Source organism: Emys orbicularis, chromosome 1, assembly GCF_028017835.1.
Source record: "Emys orbicularis isolate rEmyOrb1 chromosome 1, rEmyOrb1.hap1, whole genome shotgun sequence".
Lineage (NCBI taxonomy): Eukaryota > Metazoa > Chordata > Testudines > Emydidae > Emys > Emys orbicularis.
The window spans coordinates 191,317,928-191,341,349 of NC_088683.1; the positions used below are offsets into that span (position 1 = coordinate 191,317,928).

General features: G+C 43.2%; 1 protein-coding gene across 2 annotated transcripts in view; it reads right to left on the minus strand.

The window, feature by feature from the left end:
* Positions 1 to 10,574: 10,574 nt before the first annotated feature.
* Positions 10,575 to 23,422, minus strand: part of C1H21orf91 (chromosome 1 C21orf91 homolog) — a 31,908-nt gene continuing 19,060 nt past the window's right edge. Inside the window, exons 3-6 of one of the 2 annotated variants that reach the window (XM_065407962.1) lie at positions 19,929 to 19,985; positions 19,139 to 19,672; positions 12,062 to 12,124; positions 10,575 to 11,519 (exon numbers count right to left, since the gene is read on the minus strand). In XM_065407962.1, coding sequence (XP_065264034.1) covers positions 11,359 to 11,519; positions 12,062 to 12,124; positions 19,139 to 19,672; positions 19,929 to 19,985 — 815 coding nt within the window. In that variant the 3' untranslated portion in view covers positions 10,575 to 11,358. The remainder of the gene's footprint in view (positions 11,520 to 12,061; positions 12,125 to 19,138; positions 19,673 to 19,928; positions 19,986 to 23,422) is intronic. The other variant, XM_065407970.1, reaches the window with a different exon arrangement.

The window sequence follows — 23,422 nt, forward strand, 5'->3', positions numbered from 1 at the left end:
ACTGTCTTTCTGAAGGCTGCATACACCCTGGAAGAGATGGTAATGGCATAATGATTCATAAATGTATGTATTGAAGATCACATAGCAGCCTGCAAATGTCCGATATGAAAACATCACAGAATGCTATTGACGTTGCTTGTGCTCTCGTTGAATGAGCTCACTCCCGCTGAGGGGGCATAGCAGAAGCTATTTCATATGCAATCTTGATACAGGATGTTATTCACCCTGTGAAGAGACCACTTGGCCCTTCGTACAATCTGCATATGACTCAAACAGGCGAGGCAAAGCACTAAATTGTTTAGTCCTGTCCAGATAGAAGGCTAGACATCACCTGATGTCTAATGTGTGGACACGCTGCTCCTCTGGAGATGAATGTGGCCTAGGAAAGAATACAAGTAAGTATATCCCCTATTTCAAATAAAACTGAGAAAGCACTTTAGACAAAAATTTTGGCTATGGTCGTAAAGTCACCTTGTCTTTGTAGTATTGCATATAAGGAAGCCCTGCCATTGGACCATGCAACTCTCACACTCTCCTTGTGGACGTTATTGTCACCAGGAAAGCAGTTTTCTGACATGAGCAGAAAGGGACAAGATGCTGTGTCCAATCAGTGCTGCTAGGACCATGTTAAGGTCCCTCAGAGGAACCTGCTCTTGGACCGGAGGCTGTAGATGAAGCCTTTTTAAGAATCTTACCACCATGGATTGGAGAAGACTGATCTTCCCTAACTAGGATGATGAAATGCCAATATTGCTGCCAGATGCACTTTCAATGAACTAAGTAACTACAACTGAAGGTGCAGAAGGTACTCCATGATGTCCTGGATGGAAACCAGCATCGGTTGAATTCTGCAGGAGAAGTGACCGCATGGAAAACCATTTCTATTTTGCTGAATAGGCCAGCCTGGTAGAGGGCTTTCTGCTGTTAAGTAGAACTTGCTGAACAGCTACCGAATACTGCTCTTCCTCCTCATTCAGCCATGCAGCAGCCATGCCATGAGATGCAGAGAACTGAGCGCAGGGTGCAAGGTGTGGCCGTGATTCTGAGTGAGTAGGTTGGGATGGAGAAGAAGTGGCATGGGAGGCTGAATTGACAGTGCAAAAGGTCGAAGAACCAGCACTGTCTAGGCCACACTGGGGCAATGAGGATGAGCTTGGCCCAATCTGCCTTCATCTTCAGAATGACCTGTGGGATGATTGGGATCAGGGGAAAGGTGTAGAAGAGAGCCGCTTGCCAGCTGAGATGGAAGGCATCAGAAAGGGAGCTTGGACCGAGGCTCCATGAAGAGCAGAACAGGTGACATTTCCTGTTGTTCCTTGTAGGAAAGAAGTCTCTCTTTGGAATTCCCCCAGATTGTGGAGATAGCCCAGAGCATGCTTGTCTTTAGAGACCATTTGTGACTCAGTGAAAAATTCCTGCTGAGATGGTCGGTGAGGTGATTCTGAACAGTGTTCCCTGTAACTTTTTATGTCCATGTGCAGAATGCATTTTATGTGCACCAATATGGAGGTGATGTGTGACACGTCACCTCCATATTGGTGCACATAACAAAATTCATGTGGGGGTGGGGCCGAGGGGTTCGGAGTGCGGGAAGGGGTGCAGGGCCGGGGCAGAGGGTTAGAGTGCGGGGGGGCGATGGGCTTTGGGGTGGGGCCGAGGATAAGGGGTCCTGGGGCTGCAGTGGGGAGAGAGGACTCTCTACTGCCCTCTCGCCGCAGCAGATCGGGGCCAGGGGAGGGGCTCCTCTCTCCCTGCTGCAGCCCTGAGCCCTGTGCAGGGCTTAATAGGCAGCTGCATGGCCACACAGCTTAGTGGGAACTTAGATTGTGAATCCCGAGCAAGTGGTTGGCTATAAGAGTGATACTCTCCTCAATGCAAAACTGTCACAACCTGATCGCCTCTTGGCAGAGCATCCTGGAGTGTGCTGCTCCTTGCTTGTTCACGATCCGTTGTAGTGGTATTGGCAGTAAATATGTGAACAACTAAGCCCCTGATATAGACCTGAATGGCTCCAAGCACCAGCACGTTGATATGCAGAGAGGACTCCTTCTCCAACCACAGCCCTTGGTCTTTCTGCAATCTCAGCTGTGCTCCCCAGCCCATCACTAAAGCATTACAGCGGCACAGCTGCGTCAGTGCAGCGTAGACATGCCCAAAGAAGAAAATGCCGATCGATGTGTTCCTATCCCCCTTTGTTGCCAAAGAATGGCCACTTGACAGGCGAGTGCCAGTTTTGATGACAGCTGGCTAGAGCTGTCAGTTTGTGCTTTGTCTTTGAGAAACACATTGTAGTTATACATGGAAATTATGTTCATAACTCTTAATATGCATTTCATACATACATTACACAAGAATATTAATGATCAGTGTGGTAGTTTTTGAAGGATACATCACAAGGCATACTTTGCACAAGCATTATTACAAAACGTGTAGAGTGTGAATACAGCAGCGCTTTCATATGAATCTAATTGGTTTTAGTAATGGGGAAAACAGGATTACAAAACATGAGATTAAGACAAACCAGACCTGGAAATAAGCATTCAAGCTATTCAACACGCTATATAGGCTCATGGCTTCTTTCTGGTCCTTGCTGGATTCAGCACTATGGTGATGAATTACGAGAAGGTAAAGTCAGTGAAACTGTCTACTTACTGTGTGTGGAACACCTACCACAATGGGATCTATCTCTGGGCTGCTGCAGTACAAAACTAAGATGCTGCTTTATTTTAAACTGCAATGAGTTTGTGAAAGTTACTAGTGACCCCCCTTAACAGCTAGCAGCCGTTACGTCAGCCAGCGGCCATTAGGGGGAAGCAAACGCCTCAAGTACACAGTAGCCTGAACTTTTCAACTGTCTTCCCTTTCAAGGCCTTAAGGTAGTTGGAGCTGGCCCCAAGCCGGTTTTCACTGATCAGATAGCAAAAGCACGGGTCTGATAACCACCAATCAAGTGTTAACATGGCAAGGTCCTTTGTCTGAATATGTATAAGGGATCTGTAAAATGTGTGTAAGACAGAGTCTTTGTACCAAGGTGCAAAGCTCTCCTTTCTTCTGCAGAATAAAGCAACTCTTCCTTATCCCTGTCTGGCTGTTATTGGCTCTCAGCTAGGTGGACCCGATATTTCGGTGACAGTTTCTGGCGACTCCGCCGGGACTCTCCTAGCTCGGACATTGGACTCCAGACGGCTGCGGCGAATTGGGAACGGCACCAACGGGGTGTTTCACCCTTTTTCTCTGCTTCACCGCAGCCCCTGGGTTTCGTGCTTCGATAAGGTGAGTCCTAATAGGATAAGGAGACACTATCTGGTTCTGGTCTGGTTCTGGTCTGGTTAACCGGTTAATGAATTTCTGTCTTATACATTTGGGCGTTAGGTGTGTGGACGGAACTGAGCCTCTCATTCGTAATTCCTCAGAGTGGAAGCCATCGCGTGCGATGAAGCTCTGAGGTCGAATTGGGATCCTTCTGTCCCGTCCCCTGTAGCGGTCAGTATTAGTAGAAATTCCTGTAATAGGATCCTATTAGGCCATAATTCCCTCTGTTCTCTGTGTAATTCTCTGTTAGAGTGTCAGCAGGCAGATGGGTGGGTCTCTGGTAAAACCCTCTAAGGATAGCCCTTTGGATTATATGATAAGTAAATGGCCTTTACCCGGTGTTCAAAAAAGAAATAGTTACACCTTGTGTAAAAATTGATGTGGCTAGTGTTGTGGAAATTGAATTGTGGAGAGGATGTGCATTTTCCACAGAACATGTGCAGTGTATATTGTAGTAGAGGTAAAAGAAATGCAAACCTACCAATATAGGTTGTGTTGTCTTTTTCAGATCACTGTGTGTTTGAAAGCAGAAGTTAGAAGTAAAAGGCAATCAAAAGTCTGGGAAAGTTAATTGTGTCCCTTTTTAAGTAAGAATTTTTAAGCTTTGGATCTGGAAGCAAGCCAGAAAGCATCTGTATTAATGCAATTTTCTAACTAATAAGGCAGAAGCCACTGAAACCTGGGCTGCCTATGAAACAAATACAAGGAAATATGGGGTAATTCCTCTGTTTTGTCTAAAATCAACAAGAGTATGTGTGTATATAAAGGAAATATTTTAAGCAATGACTGACTGCCCAGAAGGGGTAGACCTCTGTTCTTTTGTCTTTCAGATCATCAGAGAAAACGGATGCCAGCTGAATAGCATTCAATGTACCATGCATTTACTGGCACAATAGGAATTATTTTTGTGTTCTATGGCCAAAATTGTTGTTAAAATTTGCATACCAACAGTCTTTGGAAGCAAGGACCTGGAAGGTTAACCCACTCCCCATATTGCCCATGGGATTCTTCTGGCTACCTCAGATTTCTAGCCAGAGGGCTGGGGAGGGAGGAAAGCTATTGGACACCAGAGGTTGTACTCAAAAGTGTGTGTGCTTGTCCTGGTTTGTTGCTCCAAAGCTCTGTAATAAAGTTATTTTATTGGAAGGGTGTATATGGCATACATTAAATAATAAGACGAATGTACTGTATAATGGCAATGTGTATGTGTTCATTGTTGGGAAAAGGTGTATGAGTGAAGAGTGGAAGTTTCCTTTGTAGGTTAAAAGAAGCCAAAAAGAAGGAGAAGGAAAAAGAACAAAACAAGTTAACTGGAAAAAAAAAAAATAGCTAGCAAGCTCAGTCCAAAGATAAGATGCTGACCCCATCCAAGGACACTGCCCACAGCTAAGACTTGGCTGACAGCCAAGAAAAGGGGGGCCTGAATGTGCCCAAGCTACTATGAGATCTGCAAAACACTGCCAGGCATTAATGAAATGTGTTAGGTTTCTTTTCTCACAGATAAAAGAAGTGCTACCCAAAGACCCTAGCAGCCCTGCCGTTCATTGAAACCAGGAGACTGAGTCTATGTAAAGATCCACCAACGAAAGACTGTTTTGGCTCCATGCTGGAAAGGCCCTTTCCAAGTCCTGTTAACCACCAACACCGCTGTGAAGTGCCAAGGACTGCCTACCTGGACCCATGCTTCTCACCTTAAAAAGACCCCTCCACCTCGGGAGGACTCTCCAACTGATAAGCCTATTTCTCCTTCTAGCTCTGCTGTGCTTTCTGGACAGCAGGAAAAAGGAAAAAAAAAAAAAGACAAGGTGAAGTGCTAGTAACCTCTCCCTTGTCCACTGACAGACCTACTGTGCCTTTGAATTTTTTTTAGAAGACGCAAAACCATTACAGGGTGATGTGCTAGTAACCTCTCCCCTGTATGATGCTGAACCATGACTGTTTCAGGAAAAGAGAAGAAGGAACACTTGCTTCATTGAAACCACCAAAGTCCAGGGATTCTTGCCTACAAAAGACATTAAGAACTGACCCTGGTGAAGAAACAAAGAATTATACACTGGCAGGAAGAAACTTGTGGGACCCATGCTTGGGAATGTGGTATTGATTGGATTTTGGGGTTTATTCTACAGGCTGCGCCCTGTGTTTTGAATAAGTCCTTCAGCATGTACTGCCCTCCCTAATTCGATTTTAAATGACAAGTACCAAAGGCACCCTGTTGCCACTGTCCCTGCCATCTCCTCCATTACACTATTACCCCAGTAACACATCCAAATACAGACAATGCCATATATTTGATAAAACCAATGGCCAAGGCCTTCACACTTTAGTGATTTATTTAAATATTGTTTAAAAAAATTATTTTTAAGGTTCAGGATATCCCATATTAGTAAACAATCAAATGAATACCCAAAGAGTTTGTTCTGCCACTGGAAATTTTACCTGCATAGAAATTATTCCAGTGACTAATAATGTTATTTCTGCCCTTAGTTCTATGACCCTGTTGCTGACAGCGATGGTATTGAATATCACTGAGGCTGGGAAGGCATTGCAGTGGGATCTAGCATGTTCAGGCTTGGCCCACTGCCCTTACAGACACATTAGGAGTACCATCTGATCTGTGGCCATGGAGACATACTTAGAGACTTTCTGGGTGGAAGTGCGAACGTTCTCAATGCTCCTTCCAAGCATATGGACCGCTTAGGGGGGTGTGGGCTCCCACATACCGAATCCCGCCAGGTCCATGGAGAGGATGCATGTGGAATTGGGTAATTCACCGAGACATCTGGAAAATTAAATTACCGCCGATGCCCTGGTGGACTTGGCAACCGCACAGAGAAAACTAAGGCAGATGGTTCTCCAGAACCGCTTGGCTCTAGATATCTTTCCCTCCAGCTTGATTGCAAATTGCGTAACGGGCCTGACAATTTTTGAGCTTGTCAGGCCCGAAGGGGGGACTGTGAAAGTTACTAGTGACCCCCCTTAACAGCTAGCAGCCGTTACGTCAGCCAGCGGCCATTAGGGGGAAGCAAACACCTCAAGTACACATTAGCCTGAACTTTTCAACTGTCTTCCCTTTCAAGGCCTTAAAGTAGTTGGAGCTGGTCCCAAGCCGGTTTTCACTGACCAGATAGCAAAAGCACGGGTCTGACAACCACCAATCAAGTGTTAACATGGCAAGGTCCTTTGTCTGAATGTGTATAAGGGATCTGTAAAATGTGTGTAAGACAGAGTGTTTGTACCAAGGTGCTTTCTTCTGCAGAATAAAGCAACTCTTCCTTATCCCTGTCTGGCTGTTATTGGCTCTCAGCTAGGTGGACCCGGTATTTCAGTGACAGTTTAATCTGCCTGGAAGACCTGGCATCTTCTAGCTACACACCATTAGTCCCTCTTTCAGCTCTCCCTTTGATTTTTAACTGTTAAATATGTGTACATTTGAATAATGATAGTAAAGTCTTACAAAATCAACATTTAAAAAGCTGAGACTAAGGGTATGTCTACACCCAGCCCCTAGTTCGGCGGCTGGGAATCGAAGTTCTGGGTTCGACTTATCGCGTCCAGACAAGACGCGATAAGTCGAACCAGGAAGTGATCGCCGTCGACTGCGGTACTCCAGCTAGACGAGAGGAGTACCGCGGCGTCGACGGGGGAGCCTGCCTGCTGTGTGTGGACCGAGGTAAGTTCGAACTAAGGTACTTCGAACTTCAGCTATGTTATTCACGTAGCTGAAGTTGCGTACCTTAGTTCGAATTGGGGGGTAAGTGTAGACCAAGCCTAAGATAAATGCTTTATGGGTGCAACGTGGAGTGAATAGAAGCATGTACATATACAGCCCACAAGCAATGAACAGAAACTGGAATTTTTAAAAATTTAATTAAACAAACATTACTTCTAGTCTTTATGAAACTGACATGTTTGGTTCTTACAGTGATCTAATTTTGATTACCTTCTGCTACACTTTATAAGCACAATTTTTATATGTTTAAGACTTTCCCTTTGGGGAGAAACAATATGGTCTCCTCTCAATTTTATGTGATGGAAGCCTAGAGTGAGTACCCTTGTAGGCAACTACAGGTGCAGTTGCATTGAACTATGATACGTACCAGTCCAGAAGCATCAAATACCTGACCAAAATATATGTGTGTGTCCTTTTTGCTTCCCTCTCTACTGACAGCCAACATGAATCAGTGGGGACAGCTTTGATTTTTGTAAAGTCTTTGGGGGTGACCACTGCAGTCTAAAGATAATTTTTTTTTTAGTGAGTGAGACATAATTGTTGGTTGAAGTTCACTTCTTTAACCTCTCATATTGCCCATAGGGTGTGTTTGTGTGAAACTTATTGCCGGTTCTTTGTTTGGCTCATGACATCTGTATTAACTCTGGGGGCTTCATTAGAACCTCATACAGCATAGCTGCCCACCTAGAGGAAATAAACAGTATAACACTCTACTAAGTTTGAGAAGTCCTGGCACTTCAGAGAGTGCAAGTACTTCCAGGCTGAATTCTGAGCGGAGCAGATGATGGATCTGAATATTTGCAGTATAGTTGGAGAGCAGTAAAGGGTGTGGTTTTTGTCCTCAGTTATTAATTAGCTATATATACGATACTGCATTCCATTTAGTTTTACTACATTAACAAGCTCATCCAAAGCAACTCTACTGAAGACTATTTCAGCAGCTATAGCGAGGGGGGGAGTGATAGCTCAGTGGTTTGGCATTAGCCTGCTAAACCCAGGGCCACTTAGTGATCTGGGGCAAAAATCAGTACTTGGTCCTGCTAGTGAAGGCAGGGGGCTGGACTTGATGACCTTTCGGGGTCCCTTCCAGTTCTATGAGATACCTACATCTATATGGATGTAGGCAGCTAGGCCCAAATGCTCAAAGATAGTAAGGCACTTAACTCCCATTGAAATCAATGGACATTCAGTGCCTAAATACCTTTGAGGCTCTAGGACCTAGCAATTATGCTACCAGATGTTCCTCTGAGTGGTATGATATTGCAGTTGGATTGATTTAATAAAGCTGTCCTGGTTTAGGTATATAACAACCTGCAGCAAGAATCTTTACATCACCATTTATCAGTGAAATGAGCCTGTAACTTATACTGTTGATGGGTGGCCAAGATACACAGCCTCATCAAGGAATTCATTAAAGGCTTCCATATGGGCTGTGTGTTTTGCATGGGGAAGGGCATCTGCTTTGTATAATTCTGAATAAAAAATATGGAATTATTAATGACCTCCTTTGTTGTATGTATTTTTGAGCATTACTACATAGTAAGTGTATTTTATCTGTGGATTTTTAGTTTCAGCTTCTATAGGAGGAAGTTGCCTACCCATACCCCTGGACTCCAATCATCTTGTTTAAGGTAAAATACAGATTGATCTCTCCTTTTTACCAGGATTTTGTCAGGAGTGGGTTCTTTGGCATAGCCTTAATCTAAAATTGCCTTTTTAGGGAGAGTTTGTTAGATATTTTCTATAGTACTGTGATTGATGAGGCTGCAGGACCATTAGTTTTGTGAAAGGTCTCCAGTTCATTGGTGAAATCCACAAAGGTGATATTGGTCAGGAGCAAGATGTTAAGTTCCCAACCTTTGGCACGCAGCCTGCATGGGCCGAGGGATGTGCTGGCCACCGCTTCCCGCAGCTCCCATTGGCCTGGAGCGGCGAACTGCGGCCAGTGGGAGCCACGATCGGCCGAACCTGAGGACGCGGCCAGTAAACAAATCCACCTGGCCTGCTAGGGGGCTTACCCTGGCAGGATGCGTGCCAAAGGTTGCCGATCCCTGATGTAGACTGACCAGTCTGAAGTATTTCACCAGCTAGATGGAGAAGATTTGAGAGGAGTTAATTGCCACTATGAAAGTAGGCTATTGCTCCTTCTGAGATCTATGTGCTACTTGTGTACTTGAGAGATAGAAAAGTTGTCTGCTTGAGAAGCCAAGCAGCTTTTTAAATCTGCAGTCTAACACTCGCGATTGGCTGAACCTGCAGATGCAGCAGGTAAACAAAGCGGCCCAGCCCGCCTGGGGGCTTATCCTGGCAGGCCGTGTGCCAAAGGCTGCTGCTCCCAAGTCTACATAAAAATCTAACAGCAAAGCTACTGCTTTGATTTAGATCAGGGGTCGGCAACGTTCGGCACGCGGCTCGCCAGGGTAAGCACGCTGGCGGGCCGGGCCAGTTTATTTACCTGCTGACGCGGCAGGTTCGGCCGATCGCGGCCCCCACTTGCCGCGGTTCGCCGCCCTGGGCCAATAGGGGTGGCGGGAAGCCGTGGCCAGCACATCCATTGGCCCGGGACGGCGAACCGCGGCCAGTGTGGGCCGCGATCGGCAGGTAAATAAACTGGCCCGGCCCGCCAGGGTGCTGATCCTGGCGAGCTGCGTGCCGAACGTTGCCGACACCTGATTTAGATGAAGGCATAGGATAAACTGTTGAATTTAGTCTGCTCTAAAAGGGTAAATATTCCAAAATGTAATCAAGTTACATAATGAGACTTTTATCAATACACTACCAAAAAATCCCCTTGCTAAACATCCTATTCATGTTTATAGTTATCTTGATATTACATTAAGGAGGTTTAAAGGTGGTCTTGCCTACAGAGAAGCCATGTTCTCTGGTAGTTTAAATACTCATAGATTAGCTAATGCACCACTGTAATTCTAGGCCTCATTTTGCATGCAAGCCATTTGATATTACAGATCTTCCTCCCTGCAATCACAAAATACCCCAGTGACACTAAACAATTCATAAGTTCCTAATGTGTGGTGCTCAAATTTTGCAGTTGTTCACTTTCTGCATCTGAACTACATGTGACAGTCACATTAGTATTCAAACCCTAGAAAACAATATTGCCCTCGAGTTTGTTCTGACAAGTATCATTTTCTCCCACCTCTTTCCTCCACCCCAGTAGATTACTTCTGACTGTGAAAGCCAGCACCATGCCATCTTAAGTGTGTGTGTGCATCAGTTTCATTTATTTCAGCTCTGGGAACAGCATTTACTAGTAACTTTTGCTCATTCTGTTGCTACTGAAAAAAAACAAAACAAACCACAACATGTTTACATGTCTCAGAAGAAGGGATCTAATATGTAAAATTTAGGTAAAGAGGAGAGGCTGTGCCTTTTTAATATTGGTAAGCACAGTATTATTGGTGCTCCCAGCACTAGTTCCTCTCTACCAGGCTTAAGATACACAGATATACTACAACCAAGTCTCTTCAATTCCTATTCTATTTAAAACACTAGTATTCAGACAGTTAGAGGTATTACAGGTTTATTTAGTTTCTTTGAAGCCATATACTTTTATTAAGCATTGAAAAATATTTCACACATACAAAACCAACTCCATACACTAAAACCATAATATGGAATTTCAAAAAAAGAGGTGCTGTGCTTAAGTTTATTCTACCAAAAGATACAATCCATGCCTGATGAAATCACTTTCTTGAATTATAAAGTTGCTAAAAAGTGATACACCATCACAATTTGTTTAATGGGAAATAAATCTGTCTTTTTAGAAAACAGGGTTTTTTTTAAACATCTGCATCATGAAAGATAACCATACACAAGGCATAAATGTTACACAGAATCATTCAAACTTTTTATAAAGAGATTTGAAAAAGTACCTAAAATAGTAACTTTTGTTCAGTATAAAATTTCAATAATAAAATATTGCTCATAATAAATAAGGAATTTCATGAATACTGCTCTCCTTGTAAAGCTCTCTTGATTGTTTGATCGGGCATTAGGTCATTCTTGGTTATTGAACAAATATTTCTGTATCACTAAGACATGACACCTGCTTCAGGGGACATTGCCAATTGTGCGTGAAAAACTACGTCCAGAGTGAACAAAAAAACCCCCAATAGATTTTAACATCTAAACACTTGCATTTGTTAGAATCCAAAAGCTGTTGCATACAATTTGTTTTATTTAAGTTTGAAGAATTTTCTTTCCCCATCATTTCCCCAAAAGCTCCTAGAAGGTCTGTGCAGCTTTATTTAATGGAACTGTTAAGGAAAGTTAATACTAGTAAGATCTCATCCCATTTATATGGGGACATTCGATTTCATTCCTGCTCTTCCCACCTGTAGACACGGCAATTTGGAACAGTTCTTAAGCAGCTGCTCAATAGCAATGTGGCGGACGTTGAGTTCTGAGGCCAAAGAATCCTTTTCTTGCACTTCCCGAGTCAGCTCTTCAAAAACATCTGTAAGAAAGTTAACAGTTTAATTTAAAAGGACAGTCAGATTTAAAAGCCATTACCTGAAAATGTAGTGTTAAACTTGGTTTTGGAATATGCAGTGTGATATTTTACAGGTGCACAATGGAGAGCATGTGAACTGGGAAAACATTCAAATATTTTTAGCTACAATACTCCTTGGTATACAACGCCCTAGTAGATTTTAACATCTAAACACTTGCATTTGTTAAATAATCCCATGTAATGTATTTGCAATTTTATTTAAAGTTAAGCTAGATAAGCTTGTTACTTTAAACTATAGTTTAAACTCTTGCACAAATACCTTACCAGTAAACAAAGTAGCACATCTTCTAGGAGTTGTAAGCTTTTATCAAGGGGTAAGTGCATTATAAAATGTAAAAGTGTCTTTCCTTTCTCTGCTCTGGAATTCAAGCTTATGTAGATTTCAAAACTTTATCAGTTAAGCAAACCTAGAGTTTCATTTCAAATGACATTTGGTGCACTATAAAAAAAAAAAAATCAGTAAGTATTTAAAAATGATCTCTCACCCTGGATTTGCTTGAGGAGTTTTTCATTCAGTTGCTCTACCTCTTCAGGCGTCATCATATTCACTGCAACATGAACAAAATCCATCACCACCACCACCAAAACAAGGGATAACAAAAAAGCATCTATGAAGTTTCCCATGCCTCAAGATATTTTATTTGTACCCTTAATTGTTAATAGCTCTGTTAATGTTGATTAGTAGCAACTTGTCATGTTTGAGATTTTTCTAGCATGATAATTGCACTATTAAGACAAACATCTATTTCATATAAAAACACTTAGTTCAGGGGTCGGCAAGGTTTGGCACGCGGCTCGCCAGGGTAAGCACCCTGGCGGGCCAGGCCAGTTTATTTACCTGCTGACGCGGCGGGTTCGGCCGATCACGGCCCCCACTCGCCGCGGTTCGCCGTCCCGGGCCAATGGGGGCGGCAGGAAGCCGCGGCCAGCACATCCCTCGCCTGCGCTGCTTCTCGCCACCCCCATTGGCCCGGGACTGCGAACCGTGGCGAATGGGGGCCGCGATCAGCCGAACCCGCCGCATCAGCAGGTAAATAAACTGGCCCGGCCCGCCAGGGTGCTTACCCTGGCGAGCCGCGTGCCAAACCTTGCCGACCCCTGACTTAGTTCAATGTTAAAAGTTGAAGAATCAAACATTCAATGTTATGAAGTGCCAGAATTAAAGCTGCAAGAATGGATATGCAGTTTTTAAACTACATGATCACATTGACTCTCCCCCCACTTAGAAAAACATAATTTTCATATTTTTAGGGGCCTCCACAATTAGATGGTGAGCATGAATAGGAAGTGCTATGACGTTTGTGACCCTACCGAAACTACCTCTGGCCATGACTCCTTCAAGGTAGAAAGCATCTGTCAAGAACCATGCTGGCCTACGATGTACACAAATAGCCCAATGGTAACATTTTTCAAACCTTCAGGAACTCAGAACAAAGTCATGTATTTTTTTCTCTTGCCCAAATCCCACAAGCACCCAAGACAAACCCTCTACTACCTTAGAGCCCTCTGAAGTGCCAGAAGGCTGTCAGTTTCCTATTTTCTACCGAGCTTGCTTTTCAACTGCCAGTTCCATGATTATTTTTTCCATGTCTCTTCTTCCCTATGCAGCTTGACTGCCCCCAGAGAGAGGACATTACAAATAAAGGGAAGGGTTTTCAAAAGTGTTCAGTAGTGCCAAACTCTGCTTCAACTGAAGTCAATGGAAGGAGAGTGAGGCCAAAGCTTAGTATGTGTCTGGAAAAAAAAAAAAAAAACACACCTCACAAGAAAATGTTTTATGTTGTCACAAGTGCAGGGCAGGCTGGGTAGGGTCTGCTGCTGCTGCTCAGATTTCAGAGTGGAAGTAACAAACCTTGTCATTAGCACAGATGCCCATAGGGTGTTGCATAGCAGCAGCAGAAACTTGAAGATCTTAGTAAGTTTCTGCTGTGCTGCAGCTTGGCATAGCCATGAGCAGTTACACCAGAGTTGCTTACTGCAGACCTACCACCACACTGCACCCATTTACACCTAAGTTCTTGTTCAGAAGATTAAAAAAATTTCTGGCACTTGTTTGAAGTAAAGTCAAGTTAAAATCAACCATGGCTGAATTTAATTTGCCTGAGAAGAGACTGTTATGCATCATAAGAGGGTTGCTGGTGTGTGTGTGGGGCACACAGACTGGGGTTTAGAAGGGCTAATGGGGGGAGGGGGTCACAGAGGTAATGGGGTGACATTGAGCCAGAAGCTGAACAGGGGTGGGGGGTGCAGGGACGAACAGGGACAGGGTCAGATGTGCCTGACTGAATGGAAGAGACTAGGGGGTCAAATAGGTCTGCATCGTGGAGGGTCCCTAAATCCTCTCCCCCCTGAAAAAGAACACTGTTCTATACTTCTCCCATCCACACCCAACTCCCCCCTCCTCCAGGTTCACTCTCTGGCTCCTTCCCAGCAATTACTTCCCTCTCTTTCAACTCCTGACACCCCCAAGTCTTTGCACTGTGGGAAGTATGTTTCTGTATTGTAGTTTAAATGAATTAACAACTTTGAGTAATATGCCTAGTAAGAAATCTAGTTGTCAAAAAAATTCTTGAATCTTTTTTTCTTCTGTATTGTTATTGACATACTTGCGGACAGGTATTTTGAAATAAACTACCAAAATAATTGAAACTGATTATTATATTATATTTGACAAATAAAATATTCAGAATTTTAAAACATTGTGCGTAGAATTTTTAATTTTTTGGCACAGAATTCCCCCAGGAATAATTTTAAGAAACCTACTAGCCAGAAGCAGACAAGAGACTCCTTAAACAGACTCGAGGTACAGCAATGTTATAGAAATCAACTCTTTCCAAGTAGCTGGTGACAGGCTTCTCACATGGACCTTGCTAGTGGTATTTCAGCAACTCCTCCCACCTCCCCATTTTTGTCTCTACCCTCTATGCTAGCAACTGGAGTCCAATGGCTTGTAAGTTTTGTTAACATTTTCGAGCCCCGTCTGTAATAGCCCAATAACGTCCATAACAAACATGTCATACTGCAGAAAAAACTAGGAGAAAAGTTAGTTGAGAGTGACAGTATTCTAATGCAATCCATATCTGAAATAGTCAAAACAAACATACTGGCCAAGCAACCTGCATTTATAAATCCACACAAAAGAAATCTGTAGTAGGAGTGCTGACAGACTTAGCTATATTGCTACTAGAAAGGCAGGTGACGCTCTGAGGCCAGCATACTTCAATTTTGACAGACTTTTTTTTTTTTTTTTTTAAACAAAACGTTTAGATTTAATTACATTAATATCCACTAAAGTGACACAGGGGAGGGATAGCTCAGTGGTTTGAGCATTGGCCTGCTAAACCCAGGGTTATGAGTTCAATGCCTTGAGGGGGCCCATTTAGGGACCTGGGGGGAAAAAAACAAAACACAAAAAACCCACACTGTCAGGGCCAGTACTTGGTCCTGCTAGTGAAGGCAGGGGTCTGGACTCAATGGCCCTTCAAGGTCCCTTCCAGCTCTATGAGGATATAGATATAGATATATATAAAAGACACAATCAATATGCAATCTCAGAACAACTGGTGACTTACAAACCAACAGTAAATTGTGAGTATGGAAATTTTGTTGCAAATGGAAAATTAGATCTTGTAGTATTAATTTTCTTACAGTTTAAAGCCCTTTTAAGCCTCCTGCTACACAGAGCCATCAGGAAGTAAGCTATTTTTAACACAAGAACTGCTTCATACCTTTGGTTTTGTTTCAGCAGTAGGAGGTCAGACATGTAAGTCTCAGGATGACTAACTTCAGCCAGACTAACCCACAGGCCAGGTCAAGCTTTACATAATTCCTTATTTGCTGTAAATTGTCAATTTGGTATTAAGTGAATCAGGATTCCAAAACACAAGTGGGTCAAATAGATTATTGCCTGCTTTGAGATTTGTTGCTTCATTAGATATTGGCAATATGACACACTGCAACAGTTAGGATTATATACTGGAATCCATGTCTGAAATTTAGAACTTCATGAACATGGCACTTAATTTATTCATATTTAATACTGTGAAGAATACTTTCAGTTTTAAGGGGAAGGTTTTGTTTGGATTTCTTTGAGAGCAGTAGCCCAAAGAAACAGATACCATCTCCCCTTACAGCCAGACCTTGATATGAAGACACACTTATCTGTGTCCCCTCCTTCCATTTTGAATTCTAACTCTGTCCTCTCCCTTTTGTTTCTTCAGTTCTCTTCCACACATTTAGCTAATCTCTTCTTTCACCACACCTTCCCAAGAGCCAAAAACCTTCCCCACTATTTCATTAGTCCTCAAAAGAGCAGTCAGTATATCAGATCCTAGCAAGCATCCCCTTCCAGCAGTCCTAGCGGGCAATCCAAACTTCTGAGACTCTGGTATCTGGCGGTGTTTCCAGCTCCCAAAGCCGGAACAGAATCCGGCCACTGCCCCAATCTCAGGGTCTGGAGGCACCCTCTCAGGACACAGATAAACTTGGTACCCACTTTGAGTGTTGGAACCTGCTATCCAGCTGCCTAGTCCCTCTGGGCATAGTACTGACCCTTCAGATTCTGTTTAGATATGCCTTGTCCCACAACCCACGCAAAAGGTGTGAAGTTTCTGGTTTACAGTTCAACTCTCTCAGGGGCAATGTGGTGATTATGAATGCTTAACACATACTAGTAGACAGGCTTGCACTGATTCTAGCATCACTGCTCTTTCCTGAAGAGAGAAAGCAAGGAATACTGATCACTCAGAAAACACCAGAATGTCCCAAGTGCAATGTCCCTCTCTAGTTCACTCTTCCATTGGGGGGAGGGACAGGGAGGGTAATCAACTGTGTCACATCAGGCAAGCAGAATCCATCCCCTTGTTCACCCCTGCAACAGCTTCCCCTCATGTTAACTCATGGTGGGAATAGGTACACACATGCATGCACACACACTTTTACCATGACATTAATCTCATGCTGCAATTTCATAAAATCTGCAATTCAGAAGTGGTACAGGCAGAACCTCCAAATTATCTCAAGGACCAAATACTGTTCCTTGTTCTCAATGGAAGCAGTAATCTGACTGGGGAAATCATGCCTTGTACTGCTTCCCAGTGAATCCCCCACAAATATGTTCTACTTAGGCTGAAGAAGCAGCATCAATAGATACCAGAGGGATCTATATCCAGCCTTCCATGCATTAGGGGCCTCTGAACTATCCCTTCCCTCTTTTTGTTTTCCTGTGCTTGTAATGCCTTCAGGGTCAGCTTAGTCACCTATGGCAGCATAGACAGGAACAATTCTCCATACATCTTAATTTTAGAATTCAAGTGACATGGGAAAAATCACAGAGTAAGTGAAAAATAAGACTTATTTTTAGGAAGCAAAACTCCATTTTTCAAAGGACATTTTCTTCAGTTCATTCCCAAGCGTACTTTCAGACACTTCAGATTGTTTAAATGGATGTGGAAAGGACAATTAGCAGTGACAAGTGTTGGATGGCAGCAATGACCTACATTCACCATAAGTAAGGCTACGATTTAGTCATGGGTATTTTTAGTAAAAGTCATGGACAAAAATTCATGGCTGGTGACTTATCCATGACTTATTTAGTCATAAGAACAGCCATACTGGGTCAGACCAAAGGTCCATCAAGCCCAGTATCCTGTCCTCTGACAGTGGCCAATGGCAGGTGCCCCAAAGGGAATGAACAGACAACTTATCAAGTGATCCATGCCCTGTCACCCAATCCCAGCTTCTGGCAAACTGAGGCTAGGGATACCATTCCTGCCTATCCTGGCTAATAGCCATTGATGGACCTATCATCCATGAATCTATCTAGCTCCCTTTTGAACCCCGTTATAGTATTGGCCTTCACAACACCCTCTGGCAAGGAGTGGGGTCACCCACACTGGCCACTGCAGAAGTCACAGAATCCATGACTTCCATGACCTCCGTGACAAACACAGAGCCCTAGCCATAAGCATTAACTTAAAACTGCATAAAGCTTTCACCTGACCATTCTGGACTCACTATTTCTCTCCCTATCCTATAAGCAGCCATTCACAAGGCCCTCTTCTGCTAGAAAGTGAGAATGCTCAGGTTTCTTCCACATCAATGCAATGGAAGATTTCTATATAATTACACAAACCTGAAGTGATACTGAGCAATATGCCAACATTAACAGCCTTATTTAGGCACCTGAATTATATTATTTGCTGATATTGCATAGTATACAGAGCACCATCAAGAGAGAAAACCTGAGGCATTCATATTATACTGTATGGTCACGCTGTCTATGTACCACTCGACCAGAATACTACATCCATAGAGTTCTTGCTGTTCACCTCTAATTTGACTAGATCAGGGGTCGGCAACGTTTGACACGCGGCTCGCCAGGGTAAGCACCCTGGCGGGCCGGGCCAGTTTTATTTACCCGCTGACGCGGCAGGTTCGGCTGATCGCGGCCCCCACTGGCCGCGGTTCGCCGTCCCGGGCCAATGAGGGCGGCGGGAAGCGGCGCGGGCGAGCGACGTGCTGGCCGCAGCTTCCCGCCGCCCCCATTGGCCCGGGACGGCGAACCGCGGCCAGTGGGGGCCGCGATCGGCCGAACCTGCCGCGTCAGTGGGTAAATAAAACTGGCCCGGCCCGCCAGGGTGCTTACCCTGGCGAGCCGCGTGCCAAACGTTGCCGACCCCTGGACTAGATCAATCAGAAGCATAAATTAGCATTTCTCTACACTACAAGAATTATACTGCAGTTGATTAAAAGGCTTTAGTCAGAGATCCCTTTTAAATAAAGTGCCTTCCCTCCCCAATAAAATACTCTTTCCCACTAATGGCCATAGTGTAATGTTATACTATATAGAGTGGTAAGTTCACACAAGCAGATTACTTCCCATGCATATGAGAGTTATAGATCTTATGCTGGGAGTTAACTTCACTCTCCTAGTCAATATGCCTTTCAATAAGACAGGTTCCAAAGTCCAAGGGTGTTTGAAAGCTTTAGTGCATAAGGGCTACCGTATATACCTATAATCGTTACCAGTATATAATTAAGTACTTTGGGATACTTAGAGTGTGTGACTAATCTCAACTATTTTACTTTGCACATTATTTTGGTTCTATACAAAGTTTTCACTAGTTTCCACAAATTCATTCTTCCATTCAAGGCAGTTTGGTCTCTAAATTACATATTTTAGGAACAATAATGAGAAATAAAGTCACTGCCAGTAATCTGCTAATAACCTCCACTGGCAGGATTGTGTGGCATTGTCATGTCTGAAATATGAAGGATAAGCAAAGAACTCTCCTCACATGAGTTTAGGAGACACATGGTATGTGATGGTGGGTTAAGACTAGCATGGAAATATAAAGTGAACACATCGCAAAGATTCGCTTGGTTGTATAGACTCCTGAAAGCTAGTTTTTATAGACATAAAAAAACTGTTTCAGCACGTTAGACACTTATAGCTGGTATGTGGGAGAACTTAACAGTTCAGTGACTACAGATGGTTTTACAGAATATACAGACCATAGTGAGAAGTAGAAGTGTACCCACCTAATTCCCCCTCTACTTACATTCGTCCCTGCTGTAACGGGGATGTTGTCTTTGGGTATTGGCATCTGAATCACTTTTAGCTTTTTCTGTCTTCGGTGCCTGGTTGCAACTAGACCATAAAACACTCTTGCAACAGAATGTAGCTCCTGTTTCTTGCAACACATCAAGTCTGAAATCAGTAGATTCTTTTTGTTCCAAAATACTTTGTGAACACTTTGAGATACTCCCAGAACTTCCATCTATCCATTTTGCAGAGTACCTGGGTACTTGGGAGTCAAATTGTGGAAGCAGTTTTCTGTCTGTCTGATGTCTGAAGTTAAAAAGCTGGTCTTGAGAAGTTTTTGTGCTGTCTGAATCAGAATCCAAATCTTTGTTTTGTGCATACTGTATAATCCTGTTAATTTTTTTGCTCAAGATACTTTTTACTTCTGCATAGGTACTTTTGGAGAGTTTTGATCGTGGGCAGTCCTGATTTGCTATTAAATGGAATTTTTCAAAGCAGTCTCTGTGCCCCCTTAATGATCTTGTGTGTAGAAGATTGGACTTTGGTACCCCTGTAAAGACAGAAATGACATTGACTATGTAAATTGCGTGTTATTCCATAATATTTTTAATACTTAGAAAGCAAATGTTTACATTTTAGAAGTTAAATTTGTGGTTCTATATATTGTTTCCAGGACTCTCATACAAAATGTGTTGGCAGTTTTCCATGTAAATGGATCTGAAGAAGACAACTGAGGCTTCAATGAGCACAAAAAGGCCATAAGTATATGCTGCATCAACACTTAAGTATCAGAGTATTAGACTTACTGTTTTTGTTTTGGAGCGACAAGGTGGGTGATGTAATATCTGTTATTGGACGAACTTCTGTTGGTAAAAGAGACATGCCTTTGAGCTACAAAAAACTCTTCTTTAAATAGTTTTTACCACAAGGCTTGAGAAATCTTATTACCTGTTCATCTTTGATGAGTGGAAAGGCTGAGTGCTCTACATCAACTTCTGCAGAATCCAAGCTTTTACTCAAAAAAAAGTTTCTAGCCCTTACAGTTTCAAAGATAACCTTCCAAACATGAAGCTAGTGCACAACAATGCACTGGCTTCACCCTGAGTCCCTCTATGGCCAATTAGAGATTCCCAAGCTGCAGCAGAATTAAATTAACAAGACTCAGGTTAGTTTTATTTCTGATTTTGAAACTTAAGAGTGTCAGTTTCATACTGTGGCTTAGGAAAGCATGTAGTGCTGAAACGGTTTATGGGGAGAGAGGAACCAAAAGAACAGAAAGCGAGGGAGAAAGACAAGCAATGGAGACCTTCTCTCCCTTTTCTCTTTTCAGTAGCCAGAAGCATCTGGTGGAGAAGAAACAAAATTTCTCACCTTCCAGGAGCTACACAGGTTAAAAGACCCTACTAGCCAGATACAGGAAAGACTGACCTTCAAGTAAGGTCCAAGGACAGATCCCTACCCAGCAGCTGCAGGTTGGGCTTCTCACCAAGATACTGCCTCAGCTCTTCACTGACATCTTTCCACCCTCCATGTTTCATATCTACCATTGGCTAGTATGTGGCAGAAGACAGGTTGTTTTTTTCTGCGCTCTGGTTTATCTACTCTATAGTCTTCAAAGATAATCTGCAAAAGACTTTCAAAGCAAACTGCAGTGATAAATGTATACACATTTCTAGTGTAAACCAGAGAAAGGCAAATCATTTTTCTTTTCAGGGCTTTCCAATATAACTTAAATATAGCAAATCTGCTTAAATCAAGAGGCAACAAGCCTTTGCTGCAAGCCATTAGATCTTAAAGCCATCAGGGAATAGAAAGATCTGTAAGTCAAAGTTACAGTGAATACATTGCTTAAAAGCCTCCACAGACTTTTGAGATTGATCTTTTCAATACAACCCCCCACCCCCGCCTCTTTTCAGCATGAAATGCTGCTATTTTATGCTTATAAAAACTTAGAGTCTCTCGTATCTTTAAGTGAAAGTATTATACAAGTTACTGTATTTTAAGACTCTCTCTTTGTCCAACAGTGCTGCACAGAAAAGAAGCTACTAATGATTTGGATAGGAAGCAGAATGCACAATGAAGTCTGTTCCTTTTGTTGGATGGACAAAAAACAGTCCAATGCAGCAGTAACTAAGGATGCCCTGAAGGTCTTGTGCAAGAAAATGGGGGAGGGAAGACAGAAAATGTTTTATCATTAAGTTCAGAATAAATGCAAGTTTCAGTATACAATGTCGCTAAGTGATTAAGTTTTTGCCTAGTATCCATACATGGTGACTGTAATATGGAATGATCAGTTTAAAGAGTAAGTATTGACATAACAATATACTCATTTGTTTCCTTCCATGCAAAACAAGAGAGTCATTAGTCGATAGAGGATGAATTTCTTGGCCCCTTCCCCACAAAGTTAGTTTCTTAACTACGGTTGTTTGGGGGATGGGGAGGATGGATGAAAGGAAGTTTAACCTACACCGCCAAACTGATGTCCCAAATCTATTTAGAGCAGGGGTCTGCAACGTTCGGCACGCGGCTCGCCAGGGTAAGCACCCTGGCGGGCAGACCAATTTATTTACCTGCTGACGTGGCAGGTTCGGCCTATCGCGGACCCCACTGGCCGCGGTTCGCCGTCCCGGGCCAATGGGGGCGGCGAGAAGCCGCGGCCAGCACATCGCTCGCGCGCACCGCTTCTTGCCGCCCCCATTGGCCCGGGACGGCGAACCACGGCCAGTGGGGGCCGCGATCGGCTGAACCTGCCGTGTCAGCAGGTAAACAAACTGGCCCGGCCCACCAGGGTGCTTACCCTGGCGAGCTGCGTGCCGAACGTTGCAGACCCCTGATTTAGAGAATAATTTAAAAACAAAATAACGTCATGTGGTTCACACCAAGGCTGAAAAAAAGTCTGCCAGACACACACTAACCATAGGATTTTTGAGAAAGGACATCAGTTCTGCAAAGTAGTTAGTGTGACTCCATCTCATACAAAAGACTCCCGATTAGGCAGCAGATTCCATCAATTTGCTCACAGATGGCCACAGACTAGGTTGCATAAATGGATTTGGACACTGTCCAGAAAAAGCTATTCCTTAAAACTGCTCAAATATCTAAGTGACAGACCTATGTCCATGACCTCCAGAAATCCTCACAAGAGGGCTAACATGAGAACAGTCAAACATCTGCTGCAAATAGGGACAGAGTTCTTCATTCAGAAAAAGCCAGGGCATATGCTATTTTCTTTCCCCCAAAACAGAGAAAGAGAGAGATGGGGTGTGTGTGTGTGGGGAGAGGTGTAGAGACCATGCTGTACCTCAGGGGTTCTCAGACTGGGGGTTGGGACCACTCAGGGGGCTGCGAGGTTATTACATGGGGGGTCGTGATCTGTCAACCTCCACCCCAAACCCTGCTTTGCCTCCAGCATTTATAATGGTGTTAAATAAAAAAAAAAAAAAAAAAAAGTGTTTTTAATTTATAAGGGGGGGCGCACTCAGAGGCTTGGTATGTGAAAGGGGTCACCAGTACAAAAGTTTGAGAGCCACATTTTCATATTCCAATCTGACCTGTGCACTGCAGTTTCCTTTCTTTCTGGTACAGCTCCAAGGATTTCCCTACCTTTCAGGTTAGTCTCTGCTCAAATGTTTTTTTTTTAAAAACCAAAATAAATAAATAAATAAATTAAATTAATTTAAAAAAAATGGTGGTCCTGATTGCTGCACTGACGCTGAAGCAATAAGTCTGCAATCCAGAAGCACATACAAAATTTGAGGTCCCCAGCTCTTCAGGGGCAACAGCCTTTAACTACTGGAAAGTGGGAGGTTACTTGGAATACACCAGGATATTGCCCAAAAATCCTTCACGGGGGCCACATCTTCCATATCAGTTTCTCACTAGGAGGTTCCTAATAAACTTGAGAGCCTCAATCTCCTCTGGCTACCGAAAGCAGGTGCAATGGGGAGGATGTCCTCTACTATAGTGTTTTCCTCAGCCTTCTGTCTTGATTTCACTTTGGGAAAAGTGTGAGCAGTACAAGAGACTTAGAGTTGTCTGAAGACTTAGGAAGGCAGTTGCACTGATTTATGATGGGTTTACATGCAGACAGTTATAAGGGCTAAAAGTGTTGTTTTTTGTTTTTGTTTTTTTAAAAAAACCTTTCAATTGTACAGAAGTTCCTGGTCCTTAGTCAGAAGTTGTGATGCATGGCTTTCTCCATTCACTAGGGAAAGAACTATACCCAGCAGTGAGTGGGTTTTTCAAACCCAGAAAGCAGGCAACTGATGGTCATGTTTCTGCATAATGAAACTATTAAACA